At 41.6% G+C, this 24425-nt stretch overlaps 3 protein-coding genes across 6 annotated transcripts; 1 reads left to right on the plus strand and 2 right to left on the minus strand.

The window, feature by feature from the left end:
• Window positions 1-4869: 4869 nt before the first annotated feature.
• On the minus strand, window positions 4870-13600 carry atg3 (autophagy related 3). The gene is made up of 12 exons (XM_019868140.1): window positions 13389-13600; window positions 12986-13027; window positions 12514-12563; window positions 11060-11130; window positions 10320-10427; window positions 9851-9903; window positions 8089-8170; window positions 7982-8016; window positions 7761-7913; window positions 6341-6468; window positions 5862-5930; window positions 4870-5727 (listed from the first exon to the last, which is right to left on the minus strand). Exons 1-12 carry the CDS (start codon window positions 13458-13460, stop codon window positions 5646-5648), a joined length of 945 nt encoding a protein of 314 aa, XP_019723699.1. The 5' UTR covers window positions 13461-13600; the 3' UTR covers window positions 4870-5645.
• A 1019-nt stretch (window positions 13601-14619) lies between these two features.
• Window positions 14620-18718, plus strand: cars2 (cysteinyl-tRNA synthetase 2, mitochondrial). 4 transcript variants are annotated; one of them, XM_019868146.1, is made up of 16 exons: window positions 14620-14736; window positions 14859-15072; window positions 15453-15503; window positions 15578-15695; window positions 15784-15855; window positions 16020-16125; window positions 16210-16290; window positions 16617-16746; window positions 16832-16965; window positions 17091-17158; window positions 17299-17365; window positions 17551-17689; window positions 17794-17917; window positions 18007-18105; window positions 18295-18504; window positions 18575-18718. In XM_019868146.1, the coding sequence occupies exons 2-16, from the start codon at window positions 14876-14878 to the stop codon at window positions 18668-18670; spliced, it is 1692 nt and encodes a 563-aa protein (XP_019723705.1). In that variant the 5' UTR covers window positions 14620-14736; window positions 14859-14875; the 3' UTR covers window positions 18671-18718. The 4 variants fall into 4 exon arrangements, with proteins under 4 accessions (XP_019723705.1, XP_019723704.1, XP_019723706.1 ...); XM_019868145.1 differs by lacking the exon at window positions 14620-14736 and having other exon boundaries at window positions 14743-15072; XM_019868147.1 differs by lacking the exons at window positions 14620-14736; window positions 14859-15072 and adding an exon at window positions 15085-15175.
• Window positions 18693-22803, minus strand: ddrgk1 (DDRGK domain containing 1). The gene is made up of 8 exons (XM_019868149.1): window positions 22591-22803; window positions 21689-21841; window positions 21379-21533; window positions 20443-20544; window positions 20229-20351; window positions 20102-20140; window positions 19913-20018; window positions 18693-19098 (listed from the first exon to the last, which is right to left on the minus strand). The coding sequence occupies exons 1-8, from the start codon at window positions 22676-22678 to the stop codon at window positions 18938-18940; spliced, it is 927 nt and encodes a 308-aa protein (XP_019723708.1). The 5' UTR covers window positions 22679-22803; the 3' UTR covers window positions 18693-18937.
• Window positions 22804-24425: the final 1622 nt, after the last annotated feature.

Here is a 24425-nt window from a genome sequence, read left to right on the forward strand (position 1 = left end):
CTTTATTTCTGCTTCATTATTCAGTCATAGAAAAGAATGGCCAGATTATGGTTGTCAAAACAACAACAACAACAACATAATAAAAATGTTCAAAAAAAAAATCCGGCAAGATTCAGAAAAGCAGGAAGTACGATAAGGGCCAGCCAGAAAGAATAATAGGACATGTGATTGGGCCAAAAAAACTTGCCAGTCTGGTTTATAGTGCAGGTGTTTAATCAGTACTTCGACTGAAGCACACTTATTTATACATTTACTGAAACGCATTGGTACTTTAGCTACTTCGATAGATTGTCACCAGGTCCTAAAAACTTCACAGCACCGCTGTCATGAACATTTGGTAAATGTGTGATGAGATACAAGGCGGTTGTGTACCAACCAGCATGTGCCGTTTTCACAAACCTCCCTGTTTGACATTTGCAGTGTCAGGTGTGACAATGAAAGCCGCCGTGTGTGCCCTTCTCCTCTTGCTGGCTTTATCTCAAGGTATGGGGTATTGCAACGTATTACACTGGTCATGAGATGCGTTGCCATGAAGCAAATATCAAGTCATGCGACTGCTCAAAATGTTCATCCTAATTTTTGGACAGAAAACTCAGACGTATGTGCACTACAATTTGGCTGGCACATTCTGATGCTGTCACTATTCTTTTTTTTTTCCCCAGCCAAGGCACTGAAGTGTCACTCCTGTTTCTCAAAGGGCGGCGAGCTCTGTGAGTCGACGAGCATTCAGACTTGTTCCGGATCCGACGATGCCTGTGGCGCAGTTATCCTTCCAAGTAAGTTCAGTTTTGCAGACGCCCATGGAAATTTTTGCGCCGTCAGAAATTGGATGAGATGTGCCGTCACCCAACCAAAATACCAAAAGAAGAAAATGAATCCCTTCGTTGCTTGACTTTGGCTATTGTTTATGGTGACCCCTGCTGGCAGAAGCCAAAGCAGCAAAAGCGCTTGACACAAGTGTTCCCCTGCTGTTTGCTATTTTGAGCCTCGATGAGAAGAGCAAAAGTCTGCGAGTAAGAGACACTGCCCCAAACGTTTGTCATTGCCTGGAGATGTCAGAAAATGCCAGCAATACACTCACTTCGTTAAAGTTTTTTGCCACCAAGATGCCACAAGATGGTGTCAAAGCACTACTTTTATCTTCATAAAGCTCCTCATCTCACTTGAATTTAGTTGTTCGGCACCAGGAGGCCACAAGATGATTCAAAGGTAATACTTTTATTCCTGATCATAAAAACAGCGAACAGCTGAATTTTCAGCAAATAACATATGAGTTAAAAAAATCATCAGAGACTGACACGTCAAATGTGAGAGAATGAAACAGTGAATGGCGAAACACCAAAAGGTTCAACGACACCATGTAATGACAAAGGTCTGCTAGCTTAATGCTAACATATACGCTACTATGAAACGCCATAGATGGGCGAGCGGAGGGAGAGAAGGTCTCCAACTAAAATCGAACAACAGTCGTTTTTCCCAAAGAAGAGAAGAAATGTGTTGCTGCTATGTGTTTAAGTAGAAACAGTTTTAAAGTTCAACATCACCTGAACATCAGTATTAATTGACATTATATTTGTCTGTTACATTCTACGGTATATGTTAGCATCAAGCTAGTGGGCTTTTGTTATGTCAAGTGTGTTTTACTAAGGTTAAACATGCTTAGAGGAGGAATGTGTGTGTATGTGTGCGTGTGTGTGTGTGTGTGTGTGTGTGTGTGTGTGTGTGTGTGTGTGTTTCATAAAACTTCAAACCCTGTAATTAGGACTACATGCAATTAATTTATACAAATGTCTTCATCGTGTTTTTTTAATGTGAATCCACTGACAAGAAACATTAGCATTAATGCTTCTCGTCTCAAAGCAGTTCCTAATTCATTTTACTATATTGTCACGATTTTATTCTTGATAATTTCATCGTCATCTGAAACCATTTTTCTTGAATTCATTGCAGAGGCATCTTTCCGCCAGTGCATAAACATGACTGTGTGCGAAGGCTACGCCCAAACACCCGGCGCGTTGGCCCATTGCTGCAGCACAGACCTCTGCAACTGACCGTCTTTACCACGTACACGGCACCCTTTTGTCACGAGCAAATAAATGCCTCTTTCTCCGAATGGAAAGAATCTTCTGTTGTAACCGGTGCAACTGTTCAACATTTTCACATTTTGGCTTGCGGACAAAGAGGAGACCATGGCCCCGTAGACGGTAATTTCCCACCTTACCCCTCAGGACTCTTAAGCTGTGTCAAGATTTGTTCGAAGCAATCTCATTTCGCATTTACAGTGGAAATAAAAAAAAAAAAAAACTCCATGTCACAGGTTTTTGTGACATAAAAAATGTACACTAAGATTAATTATTTTAGAACTCCCCCTCCACCCTTTAGTTTGACCTTGAAAAGTTGAAATGTCGTACAAGTATCTTTGGCTTCTGACTCAGCACGAGACTTGATTTTTCGTTTATTTTTGCTCCATCCACGTACAGCGGTGGTTGTTTTCATGGGCCCAAGAAATACACTTGAGTTGAGCGACATACACGATGAACAATTCAACCTGATATGCCCCCAAAGGGCTTGGAATCAGTGTACTATCGACACATTGTGATAAAATTGTTGGTCCCCCTCTGTGAAGGAAAGAAAAGACACAACGGCCACCGGAACAACTTGCTCCTAAGAACACATTTTCCCAAAACACATTGCCAACTGCATTGGTTGCAATTACGAGAATACCCCGTGTAGCGCCCTCAGGATGCGGCATGAGTGACGACACGAAGTCCACGATGAAAATACAGGGTTTATTCCGTACAACCCGTGAGAACTGGTCCCACGAACATGAAACATACGAACTAGTGGCATTACGTACCAAATACAGTGAAAGACAAAAAACAATTGATTTAACATAAAACACACAAACCTCGGAGGCTCACACCCATAAGGCGCTAAACCTTGGCCGGAATCCTGCCCGTCGTCGTCTCACCTCGTACGGTAGGTTGTCAGCACTCGTCTTCTTACAGAATTGCTTCGCAGAGCTTACAAACGTGTCCTTTGAACGTGCGCAAGTAAATATGCACGCCACGGCAACTCGGGTCGGGTGGACCTTTATCCGCGATAATTGGCTCCGGCCAACAATCGCCACTAGATGGCATCAGAACACCAATAATGAAACCGCTAAACGTGAAAATACTGTACTGTATCGGCAACACTCCCACAATCAATGGTCTCTTGAAATTAACTCTTTAAATTTCCCTTTTTAAATCATGAATTATAATACACTTAAGGTAAAATCACATTTCAATGGCAGCGAGTGATGTCAAAGCCTGCATTCTGCTTCGAAAAGAGTCACTGTCTTCTGAATAGGCCTTTCCAACTCGATCGATTTGGTTATGCGTTTTCCACTGTCATCCAAAGTTGAATCACTCACAAGTAGTTTCACTTTCCTCGCTCTTCCGTCGTATCCAGGACATACTTCAACGATCTTTGCACATTTCAATGACGTGGGATTGAGTCATATTGGAAGAGCACAAGTTTCTTAGTCCATTTCTGTCTGTCTTGAAGATTCAACACCAGAGGCGATTGCTCTAAGACTGCAAGGGAAGCTCAGCTTCCCCAGGCCCAAGTGATCTCTCATATATATATATATATATATATATATATCGTTACCTGTTCCGAATCAGCTTTTTGTTGACTAGTTACGACGCGACTCTCTTCTCATTCATTCCCGCAGCTTCACTGTGCTATAAAAGTTGTGGACCCAGTGAGCGTCTACAGTGCGGACGCTGGGGTCTCGAGAGTAGTCCCAATGCATTGAAACGAGACGAGTCATTGGATAAATGCTGGTTTTGTCCCGCCCATCGGACGCTCAGCGTCTCTGGGAGTCGATGGACAGTGGGCGTTTATGGGCGGGCCCGGTGGCTGAGCTTTTCTGCAGGATGATTGGATGATCTGTCTGAGGCTGACTCTCTTTTCGATTGACAGCGAAATGAGCCAATCACCGATCTTCTGGCGTAGGCGTCCGTGACAGCATTTTTCAATTCTATGTAAGTAATGTAAGTCAGGCGAGCCAGGGGCTGTATATATTATTTAATATTTTACACAATGTGCCACAAAGATTTTGTTTGTTGCCAAGTTAACACAAGTTTGTTGCCAAGTTAACCACACAAGCTGCGAGGCGAGAGGAGTTATATAAACAAACAAAAAAAAAAACATTTCAGTCTACTGTTAAAGGACCATCAACACATTCAGAGTATTAAGACAAAATGGTATTGTTTTTTTTTTAATTGGGGACACCTCTCTTGCTACGATATATATTTTATGATCGACTCTAAGTGAAGCCTGATAGTGATACGCTCAACATCTGAACAGAAAGCCAAAGATTTGTCCAAGTCCAAATCTTTATGAACTCTTCAGTCCCTTCAGTTGATTGTGTGATGTGAACCATTTTAAATAAAACCTGTTTGCTTTGAGTTCAATTCTGTCTAATCTTACTTGAATTTCCATTGATGGTAAGGAAAGTACAAGCTGTGTCAAATGAACATAACAGGTCATCAACCGACGTCAACGTCCAATTGTAGCCCAACAAAAAGAGTACGCAAGTTGTGTAGCTTGGTTATTTTGACATTCCTTCAACGTGGCATTGAAAACGAACGTGTACCATACAGAACTGGATGAAGGAAATAAAGCTGTAGTAAACCAGGCGATAGTACACTGAAGTTGATCGTTTTCTTCGGAGCGTCATACATGGGCAAAATGGTTGGCACCTTTCCATAAAAGAAGGGGAAAAAAAGGTCACTGAAATAACTTTAAACTTGCAAAGGTGCAATGTACTGAAAATGAACTACTAAAAATCCAGCTTTGCTTTATTATCAATTATTTTAAAAACTAACTTGGCAAAACATGATGATACCTTGAAATTAAAACTGTTGCATAACGGGCCATGTTTTAGCGCCAATGTATTATTCTTACCTTTTTTGGAGTCTGGTCATTTTTTTAACATATGATTGTTTTAACAGTAGCAAGATATTTCAGTGACCATTATTTCTATTTCAATGTTCAACAAAAGGTTACCAAAAATTTTATCACCATATTGTCTTTGATGTCTTGCAACATTAGAGTCCTTTTTTTTTGGCTGAGCCTTCGTGCGAATGTAAACTTGACATATAAGGAAAATGGAGGCGCCTTGAGTGCAAGGGCCAGGCACTCTCCAAAGAGTTTGGTGGCAAACTACCGTAAAATGAAAGTAGCAGAGTATGGATCACATTAAATACCATGATGGAATGTCAATTTGTATACGGTCAGGGAAGACAAACGCTTCCCGTAAAGCTTTGAAGATGTTTGCCGAGCCTTACTTTGGACAGAGCGCTGGATAACTGTTGAAAGTCATTTTTACACTGTTATGATACTGATCGAAATTTACGTTTACTCGTGTGAAGTGCTTCGATTTTTCTGCTTAAAGACAAAACATCACATTTCAGAACTGTATGATATGATCACGAATCACGGAAAAACCGATTCCCATTTCGGATGGACATTTCGTTGTCAGTTACACCCGTGCAAAGTGTTCTAGAGTGAGACAAACATCCTCTCATCACCAAACCAGATCATATGAAAATCATACGGGGCAGAATAAGCCATTTTCCATCATCGGGCCATTTCTACATGGTGAAGTGTCTTGTGTAGTCGTATTCTATGGTGGGAATGACAGCCTGGACAAACTTGAGAAAAATCAGAAGGTACCTGTAAACCACAGTCAAGGATAAAAAAAAAAAAAAGAAAAACAAAAACAACATAGGCTTTGTTCATCACAAAACATACCACAATATTTGAGTGCTTGATTTTTTTTTTTGTGCAATGGGAAAAAAAAAGGATACATATGCACTCCAAGTTCACCACCTCCTTCAGCCACAGTCTCGATGATCTTTTTCATCACCTCAGCATGTCTAGAAAAAGAAAAAAGAGGAAACGTCCTTGAGGAAAGAAAGGCAGTGAAGACACCTGAATATCTTTCATATACGCAGACCAACACACCCCAACACGGAGTGACATTGTGCTTTGTTTGTTTGAATACTTTCAACTACGTGCGGCTTAAAACAACATGTACGGAAATGACGCCGGCTGACATTGATCCAGTACGTTGTCGGCATGAGGCAGTAATGACGGCTACCCTCACCCTTGTGAGTCTTCCAAATATGTTTTTTTGGGAGTGTTAGAAATAAACTACAGCACAGAGGGCGCTGTCGAAAAACGTGAACGAGTGGAAAATTCCGAAGCCGCTGAAGCTGCTTCATGAAGTCACTAATAATAAGGAAGGACGACAGCAGCGTCAGTCCTCTTTTGAAATTTTGTTCACCTGCAGGGGTGGACAGAGCACATGGCGGGTGGAGGAAGGTTTGGATGGTTCTCAATGGTGACCGTCTTCTTCACATGGTCCTGGCTTATGTCCTCGTACATTTGTTCCACGGTCAGAGGCTGCCTGTCCTGGAGGAAGTCACCGCAACTTGATCAAACTAGAAAGCTCCAGGCCCCGGCAGCCGATCACACGGGGTTGGACTGTACAGCAGCGGTTCTCAAACTATTTAGGTATCGGAACCCTTCCACAGGAGACGATTTCATTATTGTGACCAATTAAAAAGTGTGTACCTCTAAATGCCACTGGAATTAAAAAGCTACGTACTCATATTTTTATTTTTTTTAGAATTGAGGTTGTTATTTTTAAATGCATTTATTATACTCGTAATGATCCCTCAAAGGCAAATACTGTACTACACGAGAGAAATTCAATACCATTTTGAGAATAAGGTTGTATTTTTCCAAGATAATGTTGAAATACGATCTGAAAGAAATTTCAAAAATACAATTTTATTAAGCAAGAGTATGCTTTTTTTTTTTTTAGTTTAGAAGAGATTAAAACAAAAATAAAAAGAACATTCCTATAGTTAGTATAGTCTGAAAGGTCTGAGCGCAAATGAATGACGTCATGATAGGGTTACACCCACCGATTCAAAAATTCATCTCATCAGTTATTCGTGGGGTATTTTAGCGTTCTTTCTTTGATACCTTTTGATGCCACAAGATGGCGCCAAATCTGACTAATAAAAGTAAGAACAATTAAAAATGGTAGCAATTGGTATCAAGTAAGTAGCGTGACTGATCTTTGCGTGTCTCAGAGGAGCTAAGCTGAGTTGGGTTTGGTAGCGAATGTTCCGCAACGTCTGCGCTGCGTACGTATGTTTTTGTTGGGTCTTAAAAAGTTCGAGTTGACAAACCACACACAGGTTATGTAATCGGCAACATAGGTGACACTCCACCCCCCAAAATCAAAACATCTGGAAGCCATTTAAGGGTAACATAAAACGAGTTCAAACTGATATTAAATGGTTTAAGCATAATAATTGGTGTTATGTTTACAGTTTAAAATCATTTCAATAATGGAGGCAACTCATAACATTTGGAGTTGGAGGGTGCCAACGACGCCGGTTTTCAAAAAGTTGCGGCGTGTGTCAGTTGGTTGACTGCATGTGGCCAGTCTAGCATTGCTGAAATCGCAACTCTCACGACCAAAAGACTTTGGTACAAACACAAACCACCAAGAAACCAATTCGCACACACCCGAAAAAATGTATGGGTTCGGCGCCTTGGGGAATCGAAACCGCTGAGAAACGCACTGCGATGAAGCAATAAAAGGAGAAGAGCTGGGATCTGACAGTAAAGGATGATGCAACACTGCAACACTAAAATGAGGTGTTGGCTGATAACAGCCAGGTACATACTTCGTCGTATCCAAACAGCCAGAGTCGAGGCGTCTGGTAGTATTTGTCGTACGTGATGTAAAGGTCATATGTTCTCGTTTGAAGGATGGCGTCTTCACTCCCGGGCTCCGCTTTCACTTTGGCTTGGACCATTTTACTGGTGTCCAGGGTTGCCTGGAGACAAAACCCCATGAGAGAAGGCCGCAGCACTTGGGCTCACGCGCGGAAACGGGCCGGCTTACCTCATCCGTTTCCAGTAAGCCACTTTCCTCATATTCTGAAAGGAGCAAACAAATGTCATGACCGCGCGGCTCGCCAGGAGACCGAAATCGTCACGGTTTTCTCGTACCTTCCATATCTGCTGCCTCGCCGTCTTCGTCGTCTTCACCATCATCGCAACAGGCCGCCGATGTGCTATTCATATTCTTGTCCTTGAATCGAGTTAATACGCGGCTGAAATATGGCTAGCGATTCAGGTGCGGCACAATTGGTCATGCGCGCGCAACACATCGGAGGAGTGTCATGCGGTTACCGCAACGCAGTGGTGGGAAGTCACCGACTGCAAATACTTGGCGACTGTACTTCAGTAAATCTTACAGGTCTCAGCGCAAAGACACACGTGGCATGGAATCGAAATGTTACGCTAAATACAATCGACAGCAGGGGTGCTCAAACTTTTTTGACCGAAGATGTACTATTCAATCAACCAACCAACCTCCCGCCATCGACCCGTTAGCGCGCAAATCTTTGTTTTTTTTTCCCCTCTCCACCCCTCGCGATCGACTTGGGACCAGTCCGCGAGCTACCGGCCAATCGGAATTGACGTAACGGGCACTCCTGATCCACAGCATCATTTAGACCAGCGGTCGGCAACCTTTGACACCGAAAGAGCCATTTGAACCCGGTTTCCACGGAAAAGAAAACACTGGGAGCCGCACATCTAAAATGAAAAAAAAACAACTTCTACTACTTTACCGCAGCATGTTTCTTATGAAATCCACGTGCTACAGAGAAAATTACATTTTATTCATTTAATGAACACATTTTGAACATTTTGAATTCTTGAAAAATAATAACAATGAATGTCTCTTTCAAATAAATTAAAAAGCTGAATTTAAATTGTCCATGTAGCAAACGAAAGCAGAAAAATGCCATGAGGCGTCATCCTTATATCCATTTATCTTATCTAAAATGAAGATAACACTGTATATATTGCTTTTTCTTACCTTTACACTTTGTATAAACAACTATAGTGTGGTTATGTCTTATGAAGTGCTACGGAGAAAATTAAATTTTACCGATGTAATGAACACATTTTCCTGAGCGGCCACAAAGCTTGCATATGTAGTTGAATTTGCAGACTTCACCCACTTCTTGAATTGATTTTTCGTCCGGTCAGCCTTCTGCATCAGTTCCGAAACAGCTTTTTTCCTCTCTTCTCCCTCTGGATATTTTTCAGCAAAGGCTCTGTGTGTATTGTTAAAATGTCTTGCAACATTTGACCCTTTATTGTTAGCCAGTTTTTCTCCACAAATTAGGCATACTGGTAGGCCACTCTCGCCCGAGGTAAATGCAAATGAATCTGCCCAGGCATCATTGAATGTTCTATTTTCTTGAGATATTTTTCTTTTCTTACATTTCTCCATTGGCTTTGCCGGGGTTGAAAGTCGCTCAAAATAGACGCCGTTTCAGCGGGTATACCAGCTTCCGCAGTGTGACGTCTATTTTGAGCGACGAAAAAATAATATCAAAGAATTTAATTAATATTTTAATATTTCAAGATCACAATAATCTTCAAATTTAGAACTAAAATAATATAAAAACTAACACAAATAAAACACACTTCAATTAAATACAAAAAAAAAAAATTTTAGTAATTTATTTTCCCAAGCCAATCAGAGCCGCATTATAAGGATGAAAGAGCCGCATGAGGCTCCGGAGCCGCGGGATGCCGACTGGTGATTTAGACAAAGATGAATGTGGAAGCAGGCCAGCAGGGGGCGACAGTGGGAGGTACCAAGTATGGTTCGAATGGCCATGTTTGAGTGTGGTCAGACTATTTAGTACCTTAATAAGTACCAAATGGCTGAGCACAAAATGACAACAAATACCTTGTTGTTGTCCAGTGAAATTTCCTGTACAGCATCGGTGACGCCTAACACACCTGGAAAAAAAATCAGATCATTGTTACAAATGTCATACGGTCCAGAAGAGTCATTCACATTTGCATGTTGTCGATGCTGTCAGCTTTTGGAAGTGAAAAGTGACTCCAAATTTTGGACCTTCTCCGCCTTTTATGCTCTCCTTGCTCCCGAAATAAAAGTATTAATTTACAACAAAGAATGTGTCTTTGTTGTGTTAATGTTTCTCCATCAGTGCACAATGGATTACACGCTAGGAAATGGCAGCCCTGCTCTGTTGTACACTGCAGCCTGTACGACCCACCCCATAACAAAAAAAAAAAAAGAAAAAGTGATCTTCAGGCAATATTTGTGAATGTGATATCGTTTTCCTTTCATCCAACAGTGCATATCGCATTTCTTTGCTGAAATAGCACATTGCTGGGAAATGTTGCCATGCCTGCATTATGGTAAGTGTCCACCCATCCCCCGTCTCCATCGTCCTCCTCGATGATGGCCTCCAACTCGTCCGAGTACTCCATCTGCTTACAGCGCTTATAACAGGGAACTGAAAACGCGCACACACACACATACACAAAAAAAAAAAAACATTCACACAATCCGAAAGCCAGAAAAAAAAAGTCACATCCACTGTGTCGTATAATATGGATGCTCCAGTAACGGCTCTCCCGCTACTATTTAAAATTATTGTAAGCCACTGGAGCATGATGGACAGACTCAACGTTAACACCGCGCCTAAATATCGTTAAAGTTTTAAAACTGTATACAGTGTGCAAGTTCAATTAAAAAAAAATGGAACTAGAAGTTGAAAGAACAGTTCTCAAACATGAAATGCAAATGGAGTGCCCTAAAAAGTTAAATATATCTCAGCTGTTATTCTTTGCATACCATACAACAATCACTGCTCTATATGGTTCTCGCTTTCTAATTTACATTTCATGAGACAGTAAACTAGGCTAATTAAAAAGATGCTAATATATGGCTCGAGTCTGCTTGGCACCATTCAAGTGGATAGCAGGCCTAAGATTTCGGATGTTTGGAAAGTTTGTGTGTGTGTGTGTGTGTGTGTGTGTGTGTGTGTGTGTGTGTGTGTGTGTGTGTGTGTGTGTGTGTGTGTGTGTGTGTGTGTGTTTTAAGGGGTCAGTGAAATCACAGATTTTGAGAAGACATTGCTCTTACCATTGCGTGTCAGGAGAAATTGTTTATCCGGGGGCAAATATGGCTTTACTTTCGCTTCCTCCCCAGTGGCCCTGAGTGAAAATGAAACCAAAAATCATGACTTCATGTATTTATTTCATTGTACTCAGTAAATTACAACTACCGCGAGTAGACTTCATACAGTGGTGCCTTGAGATTCTTTATTACGTGGATTTCTTTTTTTGTCTGCTGCAAAAAAAAAAAAAATTTTTTTTTTTAAGTATCCAAACACCTGATTTTTTGATAGAAGTTTCAGTAGGATATCCAAATACCAAAATATGCAATAGCGGCAGCCCTATTAAGCTTAATGCTAACAGACAATGCAAAGGCTGTTTGAACACAAATGGCGAGGCAACACATGTAGACCGATAATATAACCACACTCACAGCAGGTTTCTATTCTTTATCCTTGGCGGAGATCGATTAAGAATATTGTGACTCGGTGAGGAGTGACTGTCTCCATGCATGTCCAACCATATGTCTGTATTTTTACTGCCACCAGGTAGCTAAAGTGCACACATCACAAGGGACCGAACAATGTATATTGAGCGGAGTCAAAAAACTGTGGTAAATTCTTTACATTGTATTTGTGAATAGCATAACTGTATATTGAACCGTAATCGAAAGGACAATTTTATACAATCCTATTTACCTTATTTGTAAAAATAAATAAATAAATACAACATTAGTGGAAAAGATGGACATTTCAAATTAATTTCAAAGGACAAAGTAGATTTGAGATATTCGTCTTTTGCAATATGAGCATCAGCACGGAACACAAACTTGTATCTCCAGGCACAATTGTTTGAGGTAAACTTGTCAAATGTATCGAGTGTCTTAGTGCCAAGAGCAAAGTCAAAAGACATCATATATGGCGAAACAAATAAGAGTGTCCAGCAAAATAGTTTCACTTGGACAAAGTGGGTTTCCCCAGCAGAGAATTGCACCATTCTGTGAAATTTAACAAGAGCGGCGCAACAACGTAATGCACATTCCCGAGTCACAAGGTAACACTGCCTTATTCCTTATTTTACACAGTCGCAGTATCATATATTAGATTCACCCTGCTAGCCAGACACACTAACTTTATTTACACATATTTAAGAAGAACAGATGATTTGAATTAGGGCTGCAGCTATTGAATATTTGGGGAATTTCATAGAATAATCGGATTTTAAAAAAAGTGCACACACCTCTAATAATGAATGTCCAATCGTTTTTCATTTTTAACTATTCAACATTTTATACTTAAAATGAAACTGCGCATAGCAGCACACTATTCATCGTTGCTGTGGTTAGGTTGACTTCTTCTTGGCAGTGTACACATAAATAAGCGGTGACCTGAAAAATGCCTGAGCATTTTTTTTTTTTTAATCGAGTTACCCGAATTATTCGAGCATTTGTTTCAACCCAAAGTTGGATGAAATGATACTGACCATTTCCAAGTGGGGCAGTGATGAACTAAGTGATCCCCAGCGGCTGCAAACTGACAAACAAAAAGAACATTGCAACAGTGTGTTTTTATTATACATGTAGAATCTTTTCATTTTAGTGATTCCCAACCATTGTGAAATCATCACATTTCAACTAATTGGTCCAAATTTTGATTTTTGAGCTTTATTATTCAGGATTTCTGTGTCTTTCTTCAATTCTTGCAAGTAAACAATTATATCAGCTTGGTGTTCAACTAACCGTGGCCCAGATTTCTAAGTAAATGAATTTGTGAGTAAACTGAAAGGAGATTATCATTATTTTGGTGTATATTCTGTTTGTGACATTATTGTTTGTTGGAGTGCAGTGAGCTTTCCCTAATGTAAAATACGTGCATTGGCTCACTAAAGGTTGGGGAAACACTGGAGCATGTAAAGACTAATAAACAAAAAGTCAGCATGTATAGATCAACCTTACCTCTTCCGGTGTGATGACTCCAGTTTCTTTAAATTTTGATTCCTGTGGAATTTTAGAAACGACAAATCAGTTTGTTTGGGGTTTTTTTTCTTTATATATATATACTGTATATATATATATAATTGTCGCTGCCCGAATTGTGCTTCTATTCTGGAATGTCCCATTCACCGACAGTACTTAATGACAGAAGTATTCGACATGTGCTAACTCCCCATGCTGATGTTTATTGTATAATTGGTGCACCGCATTACCCCGAACATGTCATCGATAATATTATTTCTGAAACAACAACAACGGCTACAATGCGTCTAACATTAATAACTGCTCTCTTTACGGGTGCATATAAGCATATCAGGTAATTTAACTAGCAACGAGGTAGCTTGCGAAGTTGAATCAAGTTTACCTTGAGCACTGGCGTAAGAAACTCGGCCACTCCGAGAGCTGTTCCTTTTACCGTATTAATGACGTTCTGCATCTTGCGGGCTCAAATAAAGGGATTCTCCCTGGAAGCATACAGACAAACAAAAAGCTAACTCGACATAGTTGTTTCGAAATTGAGGGTGCAGCAGCAGCAGCAACATTCGTGAATCACATGACCAAGAGAAACACTTCCGGGTATCGTGGTCTCGCGAGATGATAGCTTTGACGAGCGTCCGGCATCTTGGATGTGGCAGATCTGCTCAGGAAGCGATCTAAGTTAACGCCAAATACTTGTTAAGTAACTGCACCGCCGATTTACCGGGTATCTGTACTTTAATTGAGCATTTATTTTCCCAACGACTTTGTACTTTTACTCCCTACGGTTGAAATTACATTTGCACCCTTTTTACTTCGTCAAAATTGGCTCGTTTCTTTTTTTCAAGATCCATGGATGATGATGAGATTGCATTCAGAAAATAGTAATAATACTGTAAAATAGAAAGCAGCAAAGCCAGCCGCACTTGAGAACTTGACTGAGACCTGGCGAATTATAATGCGTAAAAAACAGAGACAGCAGCGTCATGGGGGAACATGCATATGACACAGCGAATTTGGAAAAGCATGTTATTCTCAATAAATGGCCTTTTTCACCAGAACCATTTGGTGTTGTTGGCTCCAAGAATGATGTGTTGGCGAAAACGTTGTGTATTGTGACTGCATAAAAATAAAAACCACCACTTTCGAATTAAGTCTCTAAGAGCCTCACATAAATTCCCAGCATTCCAAAAGTATCACTTTTATATGAAAATACATATACAATTTGTATTTATTGATTTATTTATGGGGTGACATCATAAAAGTTGAGCCAATACTGTCTTTCAGGGATGCAGACATGTAACATGAGTTTTTTTTTTCCTTCATGGTCGCAGCACTATATATTTTTATAATTTTGTATACAGAGAAGTTGTTTTGTTTGTTTGTTTTTTTTAACTCTCCGAGCTATCAAAACTGGTTTTGTATAAACAGACAGGAAATATTAATTTTTATTTTGGATGTGTACTATTGTATGTACTCTTTTTTTAACTTCAACTTAATTGCCGGAGATTATGCCGTTATTCTTCGTGAGTCTTATATTATACAAGTATCTGGACTTATACTTAAGTACAGAACATTCCCATTGCAAATAAATGAGGTATTTTCATGCTCCACTTTTCCACATCCAATATGGTGGCTAAGTCTACATTCGGTGTGGTGGTCAAGGCGGAATCTATTCAATGATGACTCTAGCAGCCTGGTTTTGTCGATTCGATAGTCTCGGGTATTCTCTAAACGTGTCTATTTCATTTTTATCTGTTCTTTTGTTGTTTATGTATAACTTGTATCGCTGGAAGAACCTTAAGCGTCACACCGTGTGTGCTACATTAGCTGCTCATACTGTAGCTGGGATTTGCCGATTTCTGAGGTCACAACATGTGGAGAAACACAGTCAAGTCCTTTCTACGCCGAACCAAAGGACTCCGCGTAAGAGCAAAAAATCGTGGATCATGCAGCAGAAGCGACAAGAAATGGGTCACTCCCACGGGATTTGACACCGGTTTAAAGACTTTCAACAGCCTCACCAAACAGAAAGAGCCTCTGATTCTTGCTCGAGAGGGAATCGCCACTTGGTACTGCACACGTTCAAATGACACGAGTCCTCGCTTTACGACGGCCCCGACATGCGCGGTTTTGACCTTTCCAAATGAGCGCAAGAACATGCGGCAGAGAAAGGTACACTCAGTTATTTAAAAAATCTAGGGGATTCCTCCTGCAGCGTTTATGAGAGTCGCGCCCACGACCCCGTGATGATAAAGCGGTTCAGATAATGGATGGTTGGATATTATCACTCCTGTTCTCAGCGGAAATTGTCTGCCCAGCACAGAATGGAAAACTTTGGCTTGTTGCGATTTGAAATTTTGAGGTGTTCCGTGGTAAACCGAGGACCCCCATGTACTTCTAGCAACGTGCGACTGAGACCCACAATCCCTCGCTCGTGTTTGTCCATCAGGTACAGCTGTGGGCCTACCGTGTACGACCACGCCCACTTGGGCCACGCATGGTAATAACGAGGACGCACAATGAGTTGTATCCGTTTTCAGTCTAATAGACGTTGGACCCTCTCTTCTCCTCAAGTTCTTACGTCAGGTTTGATGTGCTGCAGAGAATCTTGTCCAGGTTGTTTGGTATCACGGTCATCCACGCCATGGTCATCACCGACATTGATGACAAAATAATTCAAAGAGGTTGGCAGGTGAGACGCCCGTCGCTACCACGGCTGTATCGGTGAGCATTGTTGTCAGTCTGATATTATAAATATGTTTTTTGTCTCCTCTTCCTAGGACAACGTCTCACCCATCATCATAGCCAGAATGTATGAAGAAGAGTTTAAGAAGGATATGATATCACTGAAGGTGTGTGTGCGCGCCGGTCTTGGTGAGGTCCACAAGTATATGGACGATCCCAAAGGTTTTAGAAAATAAATGGACATACTGTAATCCATTCCAAAACATCAAAACTGTATAAAAATATCAGATTTTTTTTTATTTATATGAATGTGTGTTTAAAAAAAATCTAGGTGATTCCTCCTGCGGTGTATTTAAGAGTCACTGAAAACGTCCCGCAAATTGTGGCCTTCATTCAAAGGATCATCGAGAACGGGAATGCTTACGCCACAAAAGAAGGTGAGCGTTTTGGCCGCTCCGCATGATGTCATCGGATCGTCCCACACCAAATTGTCAAAATCCACAAACTCGTTTGACTTGCAGGTGACGTCTATTTTGATATCCAGTCCATTGGGGATCGATACGGCAAGTTTGGGATCGCTGGAGATTCTCAAGAAGGAGCTGGTAAGAAATGGATGGGATTTAGAAACAAAACAAAAAAACCTCGAATCGGACATAAGACCCACAAAATCTGTGATTATATGCCATATGCATTAACACTTGTCATCCACTTCATTACATAAGAGTTTGAAGAGTTGCATCTACTATTTTGGTGGCCGTATTTAGATGCATGAGAAGGCGAATATTACTCATACCTTTCATGTGGCGTAGTTCTCCACCACTTGGATCTAAGACCGCAATAATAAAATAGAGTGTGGGGAGAAAAAAAAAGACCAGGTGTGCCGTTTTGCTTGATGCTTGATTGTGGGCTCTTGTGTTCGCTTTTCCAGGTAGCGTCAGTAAAAAAGATGTGCGGGATTTTGCTCTGTGGAAGCGATCAAAACCTCAAGAACCCCACTGGGAATCTCCATGGGGCCCCGGAAGACCGGGTTGGCACATCGAATGTTCCACCGTTGCAAGGTTTGCATCCCCATCGTGGCCGTCTCTCTGCGCCGCATTTGGTCGCCTCTGCGATCTGTTGACGTCACCTCTGCGGTGGGTTCAGCTCCGTTTTTGGGAGTCAGCTGGACATCCACTCCGGTGGCGTGGACCTGGCCTTCCCTCACCATGAGAATGAGGTGGCACAGAGTGAAGCCTATCATCGGTGTGAGCAATGGGCCAACTACTTTCTCCACTCGGGTAAGTCATGTACCGAACGCAAACAGATCCTGAAAGTCGAGGGACAGTGATTCTTTCTCGCTGCTAAATATGACCGGCTTAAAGAGGAAACATCACAAAAATCCTTTTCTAATTTACGCCTTTAGGACATTTACACCTCAAAGGCAGTGCAGAGAAAATGTCCAAATCCCTGAAGAACTACATCACCATTAAGGTAGTTCACCTTTCAACAAGAATTTGAAGTTTCCTCCGACATTGTGCGCGAATGCTGAGACATGCTGTCACAATGTCAAAATGCCAAAGCTGCTTCGTACTTAACGTTTGTTTTTTTTTTCCCCTTCCACGCCTCATCAGGACTTCCTGCGGTCTCACACCGCCAATGAGTTCCGTATGTTCTGCCTCTTGACCAAATACAGATCAGGTAGAGACAGTTTTATTGAAAATTCTGCACCATCATCCTTTTGCAAATATTGAGCCCTGCTGTAAAAAGTGAAAATAAAGACGATGGAAATGTATAATTGGCACGATGGGGGGGGTACTTGCTGTACCATAGATGCTTTTCATTTGCGCAGCTGGTGCTAAATGACTGGCCTGTGGTGTCTGCAGCAATAGACTACAGTGACAGCAGCATGTCGGAGGCTCGGGGCTCCCTGGCAAGCATCTGCACCTACTACAATGACGCTCAGGCCTACGTCAAGGGTCAGCTGCAGTGTTTGCCGGTGCAGGACGTGTTACTCTGGGAGAGGTTTGATCCCGCACTTATGGTTATTTTCAGCCTATAGAGGAGCTTCCAAAGTGCTAACGAATGCCATGACATCATTTGCCGTCTCCCGGTTCCCTAATCGCCAGGTTGGCTCAGACGAAGGCAAATGTGATGGCGGCTCTGGCCGACGACTTCGACACCCCGAGAGCCATGAATGCCATCATGGATTTGGTGTACCAGGGAAACTGCCAGCTGCAGCCGGTTTCCACGGTAACAAGATCTGCCGCTTCATGCTTCCGCCGTAAAAATGCGCTGACGTGCCAGCCCATCAGCTTATTTGCATGACTATGTTGGACTAGGCTACGGGAGCGAGCAGAAGTCCAGCAGTGTTTGGAGCTATGGCGGCCTATATAAGAGACATCTTGGACGTGTTTGGTATTGACTCGTTGCATGACAAGGTCAGGATGCACATGGAACCACCAAATACCAATTATTATTTCACGCACTGTCATAAGTGCGTCTGACATTCACTGCTTCCACTAACAACGTGGCCACATAGAAAGAGGAGCTCGGTGTCTCTGGAGCCAAAAAAGCCTGAGGAATAATACCGTAAAGATTCGGTCTGGCTCGTTTTTTTCTTTATGCAGGATGCAGAGTCAATGAACCAATCGGGAAGCCTCCCGGCTGTTGTTGAGCAGCTGACTCAGTTCCGAAGCGAAGTCAGAGCGTTCGCTCTCACCCGTCAGTCAACAACTCCCGGGAAGCTCCAAGAAGCACTTTATCCAGAGCGGATCCCGCTCCTACAAGCGAGTGACCAACTGAGAAAGAACCTGGCACCTCTTGGCGTGCTTATAAAAGTGAGCATCGGAAGTATTTTGTGTTTGTGTTGCGGAACGTCAAACTGACATTCCGGTCTCGTGCTTTCAGGATCGAGGAGCCACCTCCACGTGGGAGCTCACAAAAAGAGCATCGGAAATCACAGACGGCATGAAACCGAGCATACGAAAAACTGGTCATGAATGAATGAATTCAAGGGGATTTGGAATTAGAGAAAGAAACCCGTTTAATTGATCCCACATCTTTTTTTTGAGCAGAGCAATGTCATTGCTGTCTCTATCACTTGCACAGATCGCTGAACAAAGATATATTATTTATAAAAAAATAATTTCCTGACAAATTCCAACACCACACCTGGTGATCTCTCACAACAGTGGTCAGGTTAATAAAATCCCACGTGAAGATGTGAGATCACTGTCGACGGTTATCCAGCAGCGACTTATATCCTGTCCGTCAGGCGGCATTGCGGTTCTCTGGTTTCAAATTGATCAGAGAATTACTGGCCTGCGCCAACTCCGTGATGGAAACTCGACCTCTTTGTTTGATGAACTGAGCCACCGCATCCATTTCGGCTTGAGTGATGGAGATAAACTTGCCCCTGTCGTCGATGACCCCTGGAAAAAAAAAAAAAACTTGAATCAATAGAGATAACAAGCGAAATGAATTTGTCTGTACGTTAAATATGTACAATAAATCTATGTGGCATTGTCTTCAAATCAATTCGGTATTAAAAGTGGATACAAAACCCTCACCAACGGGGGGATCTAAAGTTCGGCCTGTGGGCCATTTGAGACATCAGGTCACTGAAATGCCTTACGTCTTAGGCTACATTTTGTTCAGCAAGATGGAAACAAGACAAGTGGGTGTCAAAATGTCATTCATAAAAAAATCCCATTCCATATCTTGTCTTTGCAGCACATTCAATTCAATCTAGGTTGAATGTAATTTGCCAATCCTTTGCCGTATATATCAGGAGGAGCAGTAAAACTAGTGCTGTCAGGCGATTAAAAAAAATGTGCGATTAATTAGGTCTGTAATTAATCTATATTTAATCTCAACTAAAAATTAATGAGAAAACCCCTATTTTCATTTTAAATTCGTTACATCATTGAGGAAGATCAAAAGATAAAAGAAAAAGTGGCATTATAAAGTATTTTATTGTTTTTCAGCAGACTTGGACAGATGCAGTCCTAGCCATTTACTTTCTGCTGTATTTGGGACTAATCAAAGGCCTACCTGCAACCTTTAGCTAATCTACGGTCCATCTGAATACACTTTAATGCCAAAATAAAACATGATCTAATGAGGTGGATAAGTGACTCCAAAAATATTTCATTTATTCGTAACATAAATAAATTGTAGGTATGCAAGTTTTTGAAGCTAACGTCGGTGAAAGTGAGCGAAGACGATGCCACGCTTGACACAAACCAGTGAGGGAGCCTTCGGCGAGCAGGTCCTGCAGTCTGGCAATGGCATCCTTTGTTCTCATTCCAAAATGAGAGGCCAAGTCCTCCAGTAGAACAACTTTGGAGCTCTGGCGGAGACAGAAGGCAGGGTTCGATACAAACACACGTCACCTTGATTTTCTGGAAAATCAATCGCAGTGTGTGACCTCACCTCAATGTAATCAATGAATTCTTGGAGAAGGTTGCGGGACTGAAAGGCAAAACCAAATCACACGTGTTCATTATATGAACAGCCATCAAAAATGTTGAGGTTGAGGTCATATCAGAAGTGACCCGACCTGGTCTTCGGTGAGCTGCTCCTCCTCGCCCTGGTCTTCGACAACAAAGGAAGCTTTGAGCCGCAAGTACTCTTCCTCCTCCTGTTTCTCCTTCTCCTCTTTGGCTCGACGCTCATCCTCTTCCTGACGAAAGAGCAACGAACAGGTCCAATTTGTCAGCCCGCGCGCACAGATGAGTGAGAAAAAGGAAGTTTGGACAAACAAAAAAAGAAACCTGTTGCTTTTCCAGGAGCCGTTCTTTCTCCTCCTCCTGTCGTCTCTCCTCATCTCTGAGCTCCTGCATCCTCTTCCTTTCTTCACGCTCCTCGAGCTCAGCCTGAAAGTAGAGTTGCTTTTTTAAATAAGAGCAATAACAGAGGAAAACGTGTACTTTAAGCACGTTCATTGAATTGTGTCATGTGATTGTGGAGATTTTGTTGAGCACAGGAACCCAAAATTCTTTACAACTGCCTACATTACACATCCCTCGGAGATGGTGATGCTTCATTACTTTGGATTTGAAATACGCACAGCTTTGGATGAGAAGATATCAATTCGGGGACTGCTCACTTGAGCAATTCATCTTTTAAATGACAATGTGACATCAGACAAGCCTGCTGTGCCAAAATCAACCTTTTTTTTTTTAGACTCATTAATTTGTGATCAGCCCCAGAATTAACGCTTGTGTTTATTTTCTATTGTGGCCAGACCATATGCCAATTGGCTTGGAATGCTTCAATGCTTTATGAAGCTTCATTTCGCCCTCACTTCACAGAGCACATTCAGAGGAACTCGAAAGGTCAATCAAAAATTTTCTAAAAGGGCTGACCGTATGGGGAACTCTGCTCCGAAAAGAGCTGGCAGTGAATTACTTCAAAGATACTAAAAAGAGCAAAAGATATACAACACATGGCAAAGGCTCTCTGAAACGACCCAGGCTAAACATGCTCCTTTCCTTGTATCGAAAGAACTTAGAACAGCCGACTGAAACTTTTAAGTTCAACTGGCACCGATTGTTTGTTTCCTTTTAGCTGGGGCTTTGGCGGCAACATGTGGCATCACAAAAAAGAGCAGAAAAACCCACCCTGCCATAAGTACATTTTCCAGCAAGTAGATCACAACACATTCTACAGTTAAAAAGTGGGTGTGCACTCGATTCTCAGCCTCCCACCTCTCGCTGGGCTTTCTTGGCCTGTTTCTCTTCTAGCTTCCTTTGCTTTTTGGCTCCAATTTTTGCAGTTGGCTGGAAGCTCTGCTCCTCTGTTTCATCATCATCTTCTTCCCCCTGTTGTTGTTGCTGCTGCTGCTGCTGCACTCGTTCTTCTTCTAAAAATCAAAAATGTTTTCCTTCTTATTTGATTAACATTTTTATACATTTTCCCTGATTCCTCAAAGAAAAAAAATGGAGTAATTTTAGGTCAAACTTTTAAAATCAACAACTATGTTGAATTGCAAACCAGTGAGCTCAAATGTCTGTTTACCAAGCTCCGATGCCTCTCTCTGTTGTCTTCTGTTGGCCATCGCCCCTGCGAGATTTCTCCTCCTCCGAGGCATGCCTGCTCCTCGCTCTTCCATGACAGGCCGTTGACGGACACCCGCCGCTCGGACAACAGCTTGCTCATGCTCTGTATCAGCTGTGCAGAGTGGAGACATAAAGATTGAAGTTAAAAAAAAAAACAACCTTGATTCTTAAACCTTTTTGTCATACAATGGTGAATTAGATTTAAATCACATACTAAAACGGATACATTGAGCAAAACAGGTTAAATAAAAATGCTCAACAGTATAAACACTAACTTTGTTGCAATGTTGTTGCATTAAATTGTGTGGATAAAGATGTCCAATAGGGCCTTAAAGAGAATTGTTTGGTGCCGTTAGCAACAAAAATGATTTGTGGTGAACAAGGTGTGTCTGGTCCCAGCCAAAAAAAAAGGCAACAAGCTTCTAGTTTTAACAAATTATTTCTCCTTCAGTGCAATCTGAAAAGTAAGGTGTTTTGATATCATAAAAGTAGCTCCAAGCTATGAAAACGAGTATAGCTTTCAGTTGATATTCATTTTTTACGGTATATTTCAGTCTATACTTGATTAAGTTGACTTAATAACGTACATCTAAGTTTAACATTGCATTGTATTGTATTACACAAGCCTCTCTGTAATTATAGTTCAGTACTGAATCGACATATTGTTGACATTGTTTTGCTGCTGACGTAGCTTCCAAACCAGGCGTGAGTCGTAACTACAACATAAACGATCGATTAAAGCTGCAAAAGACAATCTCGGCGACGACTGTTTGAGCGCGTAGAAGGTATAGCGGCACAAAACGTGAGCCAAATCTCGTGCTGAGTGAGGCTAAGTTAGCTCGTCGGCTAGCTTCGACTTACCTTGCTGCGTCCTTTTCCGCAGCTTCACAGCAAACAGCAGCAGCGCGGCGAGGATAGCAGCAGCTATCAAGTACAAAACGATATCCATGGCCGTTTCACACACACGTTTTCACGTGTTGTAAACTTGTATCACAAATATATGTGCGAGACTGCGTGCATGAGGCTTTTGATACGTCAACAAATGACAGATTTCTTCTTCGCTTGTCATTTTTCCTGCTGCTCATTTAGCACTTTGTAGCTAGTGACTACCCCCTATTGGTTTGGAGTAAGAACAAAGTTTGTGAAAATTTATATATGTGTTTATTTATTTTCATCTACACTAATCCATTTTCGAATCCGCATTTCCTCACAACGGTCGCGGGCGTGGTGGAGGCTATCCCAGATGTTTTTTGGCAGAAGGCGGGGTACACCCTGAACCGGTTGCCAGCCAATAGCAGGGCCCACATAGACAAACAATAGCATTTTTCATCTTTATATACGGATACTCTTTTGGTTAAATCTGACCGGTTTTGACAGTTGACCGAAATAAAAATACACAAAATGTCACTCTTTCAGACGAACAATAGCATTTTTAATCATTATATACGATACTCTTTTGTTTAAATCTGACCGAAATAAAAATACACAAAATGTCACTCTTTCACCCTGAAATTTGATGAGACTTAAACTGCCCCAATGTCATTCTTTTGCACACATGGTACAGTTGACTGACTTACCACCAGACAAACACAGGAAACTGCCTGTGGCCCTTCGTGTCCAAGAGAAAATATCTCATTAAAAAAAGGATTAACAAAGTTTTCCTTGAGTTTTAGTCTTAATTCACACATTTACACGCACCTGGAAATGCTTTATTTATCATGATGGTTTGGGGGTGCTCCCCTCCCTTCTCATGCAATGGACTATTTTATTTTGTTACTGTACATGTGCAGACTTCATTCAGAAAGAGGGTAGCAAAAAATATCTGTTAGCGTATACTTCAATCCAGCCCTCTGTGGAAAAAAACATGAACCAGTTAATTTATTGTAATGTTTGTGGTCACTGTAATCTGTTTTGCCTGGACGTACGCTTCCAACACTATTTGATATACTGTTCATTCGCAATGTCACAGACGCGTTATCTCCACTGTCATCTCCCTGATGCTCCTCGGCATATACAGTCCATAGTGTAAATAAACTTGTTTTGGAAATATACACAAGGGCTTGCAATTGCCATCATACAAGGGGCTAACTTTATGATATTAGTGTGCCCCAATGTATCAGAACAAAGTCTATCAGATCGAACACACTGTCAATGAAAATAAAGACGCATTGTGTTGTGTTGCATTGTATCATTGTCCCAGTTAGTACTACCAGTTTGGTACCTGTACACACTTCTGAAACAGAAAGTTTGTTCAAGTCACCATTAACTATATGTTAATACTAATTAATGGCACAAAAGATGTGGTATATGAAGGGGGGGGGGTGACCTGGTGCCCTTGTACCGATTGTACGACAGATTAAGAACACTGGCACATATTGTCCACATTTGTAAAATCATGTCAAGTCCAGCTCTGAGGAAGAGAGAAAGTGAAAGAAGTCGGTAATCACTTAATCCTCAACTGCAGGAGAAGCTCCTTTGGGTGACACAGTACTTTTCCATCATTGGTGACATCTGGAGGACACGGTCAGCTTTTGAAGAAAGAACTCCCTGCTATGGCTTCTCTTTCTCTCTCTATCTCGCTGTACATTCTGTCTCGTACTGTATGTGCAATTATTTTCTTGCCACTGATAGCACATTTCGCAAGGCATGCTGACAAAAGTCGGTGTGCTTGTGTGTGTGTGTGTGTGTGTGTGTGT

The sequence above is a fragment of the Hippocampus comes genome, unplaced genomic scaffold (assembly GCF_001891065.2).
Source record: "Hippocampus comes isolate QL1 unplaced genomic scaffold, H_comes_QL1_v1.1 scaffold157, whole genome shotgun sequence".
NCBI lineage: Eukaryota > Metazoa > Chordata > Actinopteri > Syngnathiformes > Syngnathidae > Hippocampus > Hippocampus comes.

Bases quoted from the DNA above. Each gene is read 5' to 3' on its own strand.
- atg3 (XM_019868140.1), bottom strand. From the start codon at position 13,460: ATGCAGAACGTCATTAATACGGTAAAAGGAACAGCTCTCGGAGTGGCC. The intron at 13,028-13,388 runs GTAAACTTGATT...AAAATTCCACAG, and splicing joins TTCTTACGCCAGTGCTCAAG to GAATCAAAATTTAAAGAAAC. The intron at 8,017-8,088 runs GTACGAGAAAAC...TGCTCCTTTCAG, and splicing joins CGAGGCAGCAGATATGGAAG to AATATGAGGAAAGTGGCTTA.
- cars2 (XM_019868146.1), top strand. From the start codon at position 14,876: ATGTGGAGAAACACAGTCAAGTCCTTTCTACGCCGAACCAAAGGACTC. The intron at 16,126-16,209 runs GTGAGCGTTTTG...TTTGACTTGCAG, and splicing joins TGCTTACGCCACAAAAGAAG to GTGACGTCTATTTTGATATC. The intron at 16,747-16,831 runs GTTTGCATCCCC...CGGTGGGTTCAG, and splicing joins GAATGTTCCACCGTTGCAAG to CTCCGTTTTTGGGAGTCAGC.
- ddrgk1 (XM_019868149.1), bottom strand. From the start codon at position 22,678: ATGGATATCGTTTTGTACTTGATAGCTGCTGCTATCCTCGCCGCGCTG. The intron at 21,534-21,688 runs GTAAACAGACAT...TTTGATTTTTAG, and splicing joins GAGAGAGGCATCGGAGCTTG to AAGAAGAACGAGTGCAGCAG. The intron at 20,141-20,228 runs GTCGGGTCACTT...TTTGCCTTTCAG, and splicing joins AGCAGCTCACCGAAGACCAG to TCCCGCAACCTTCTCCAAGA.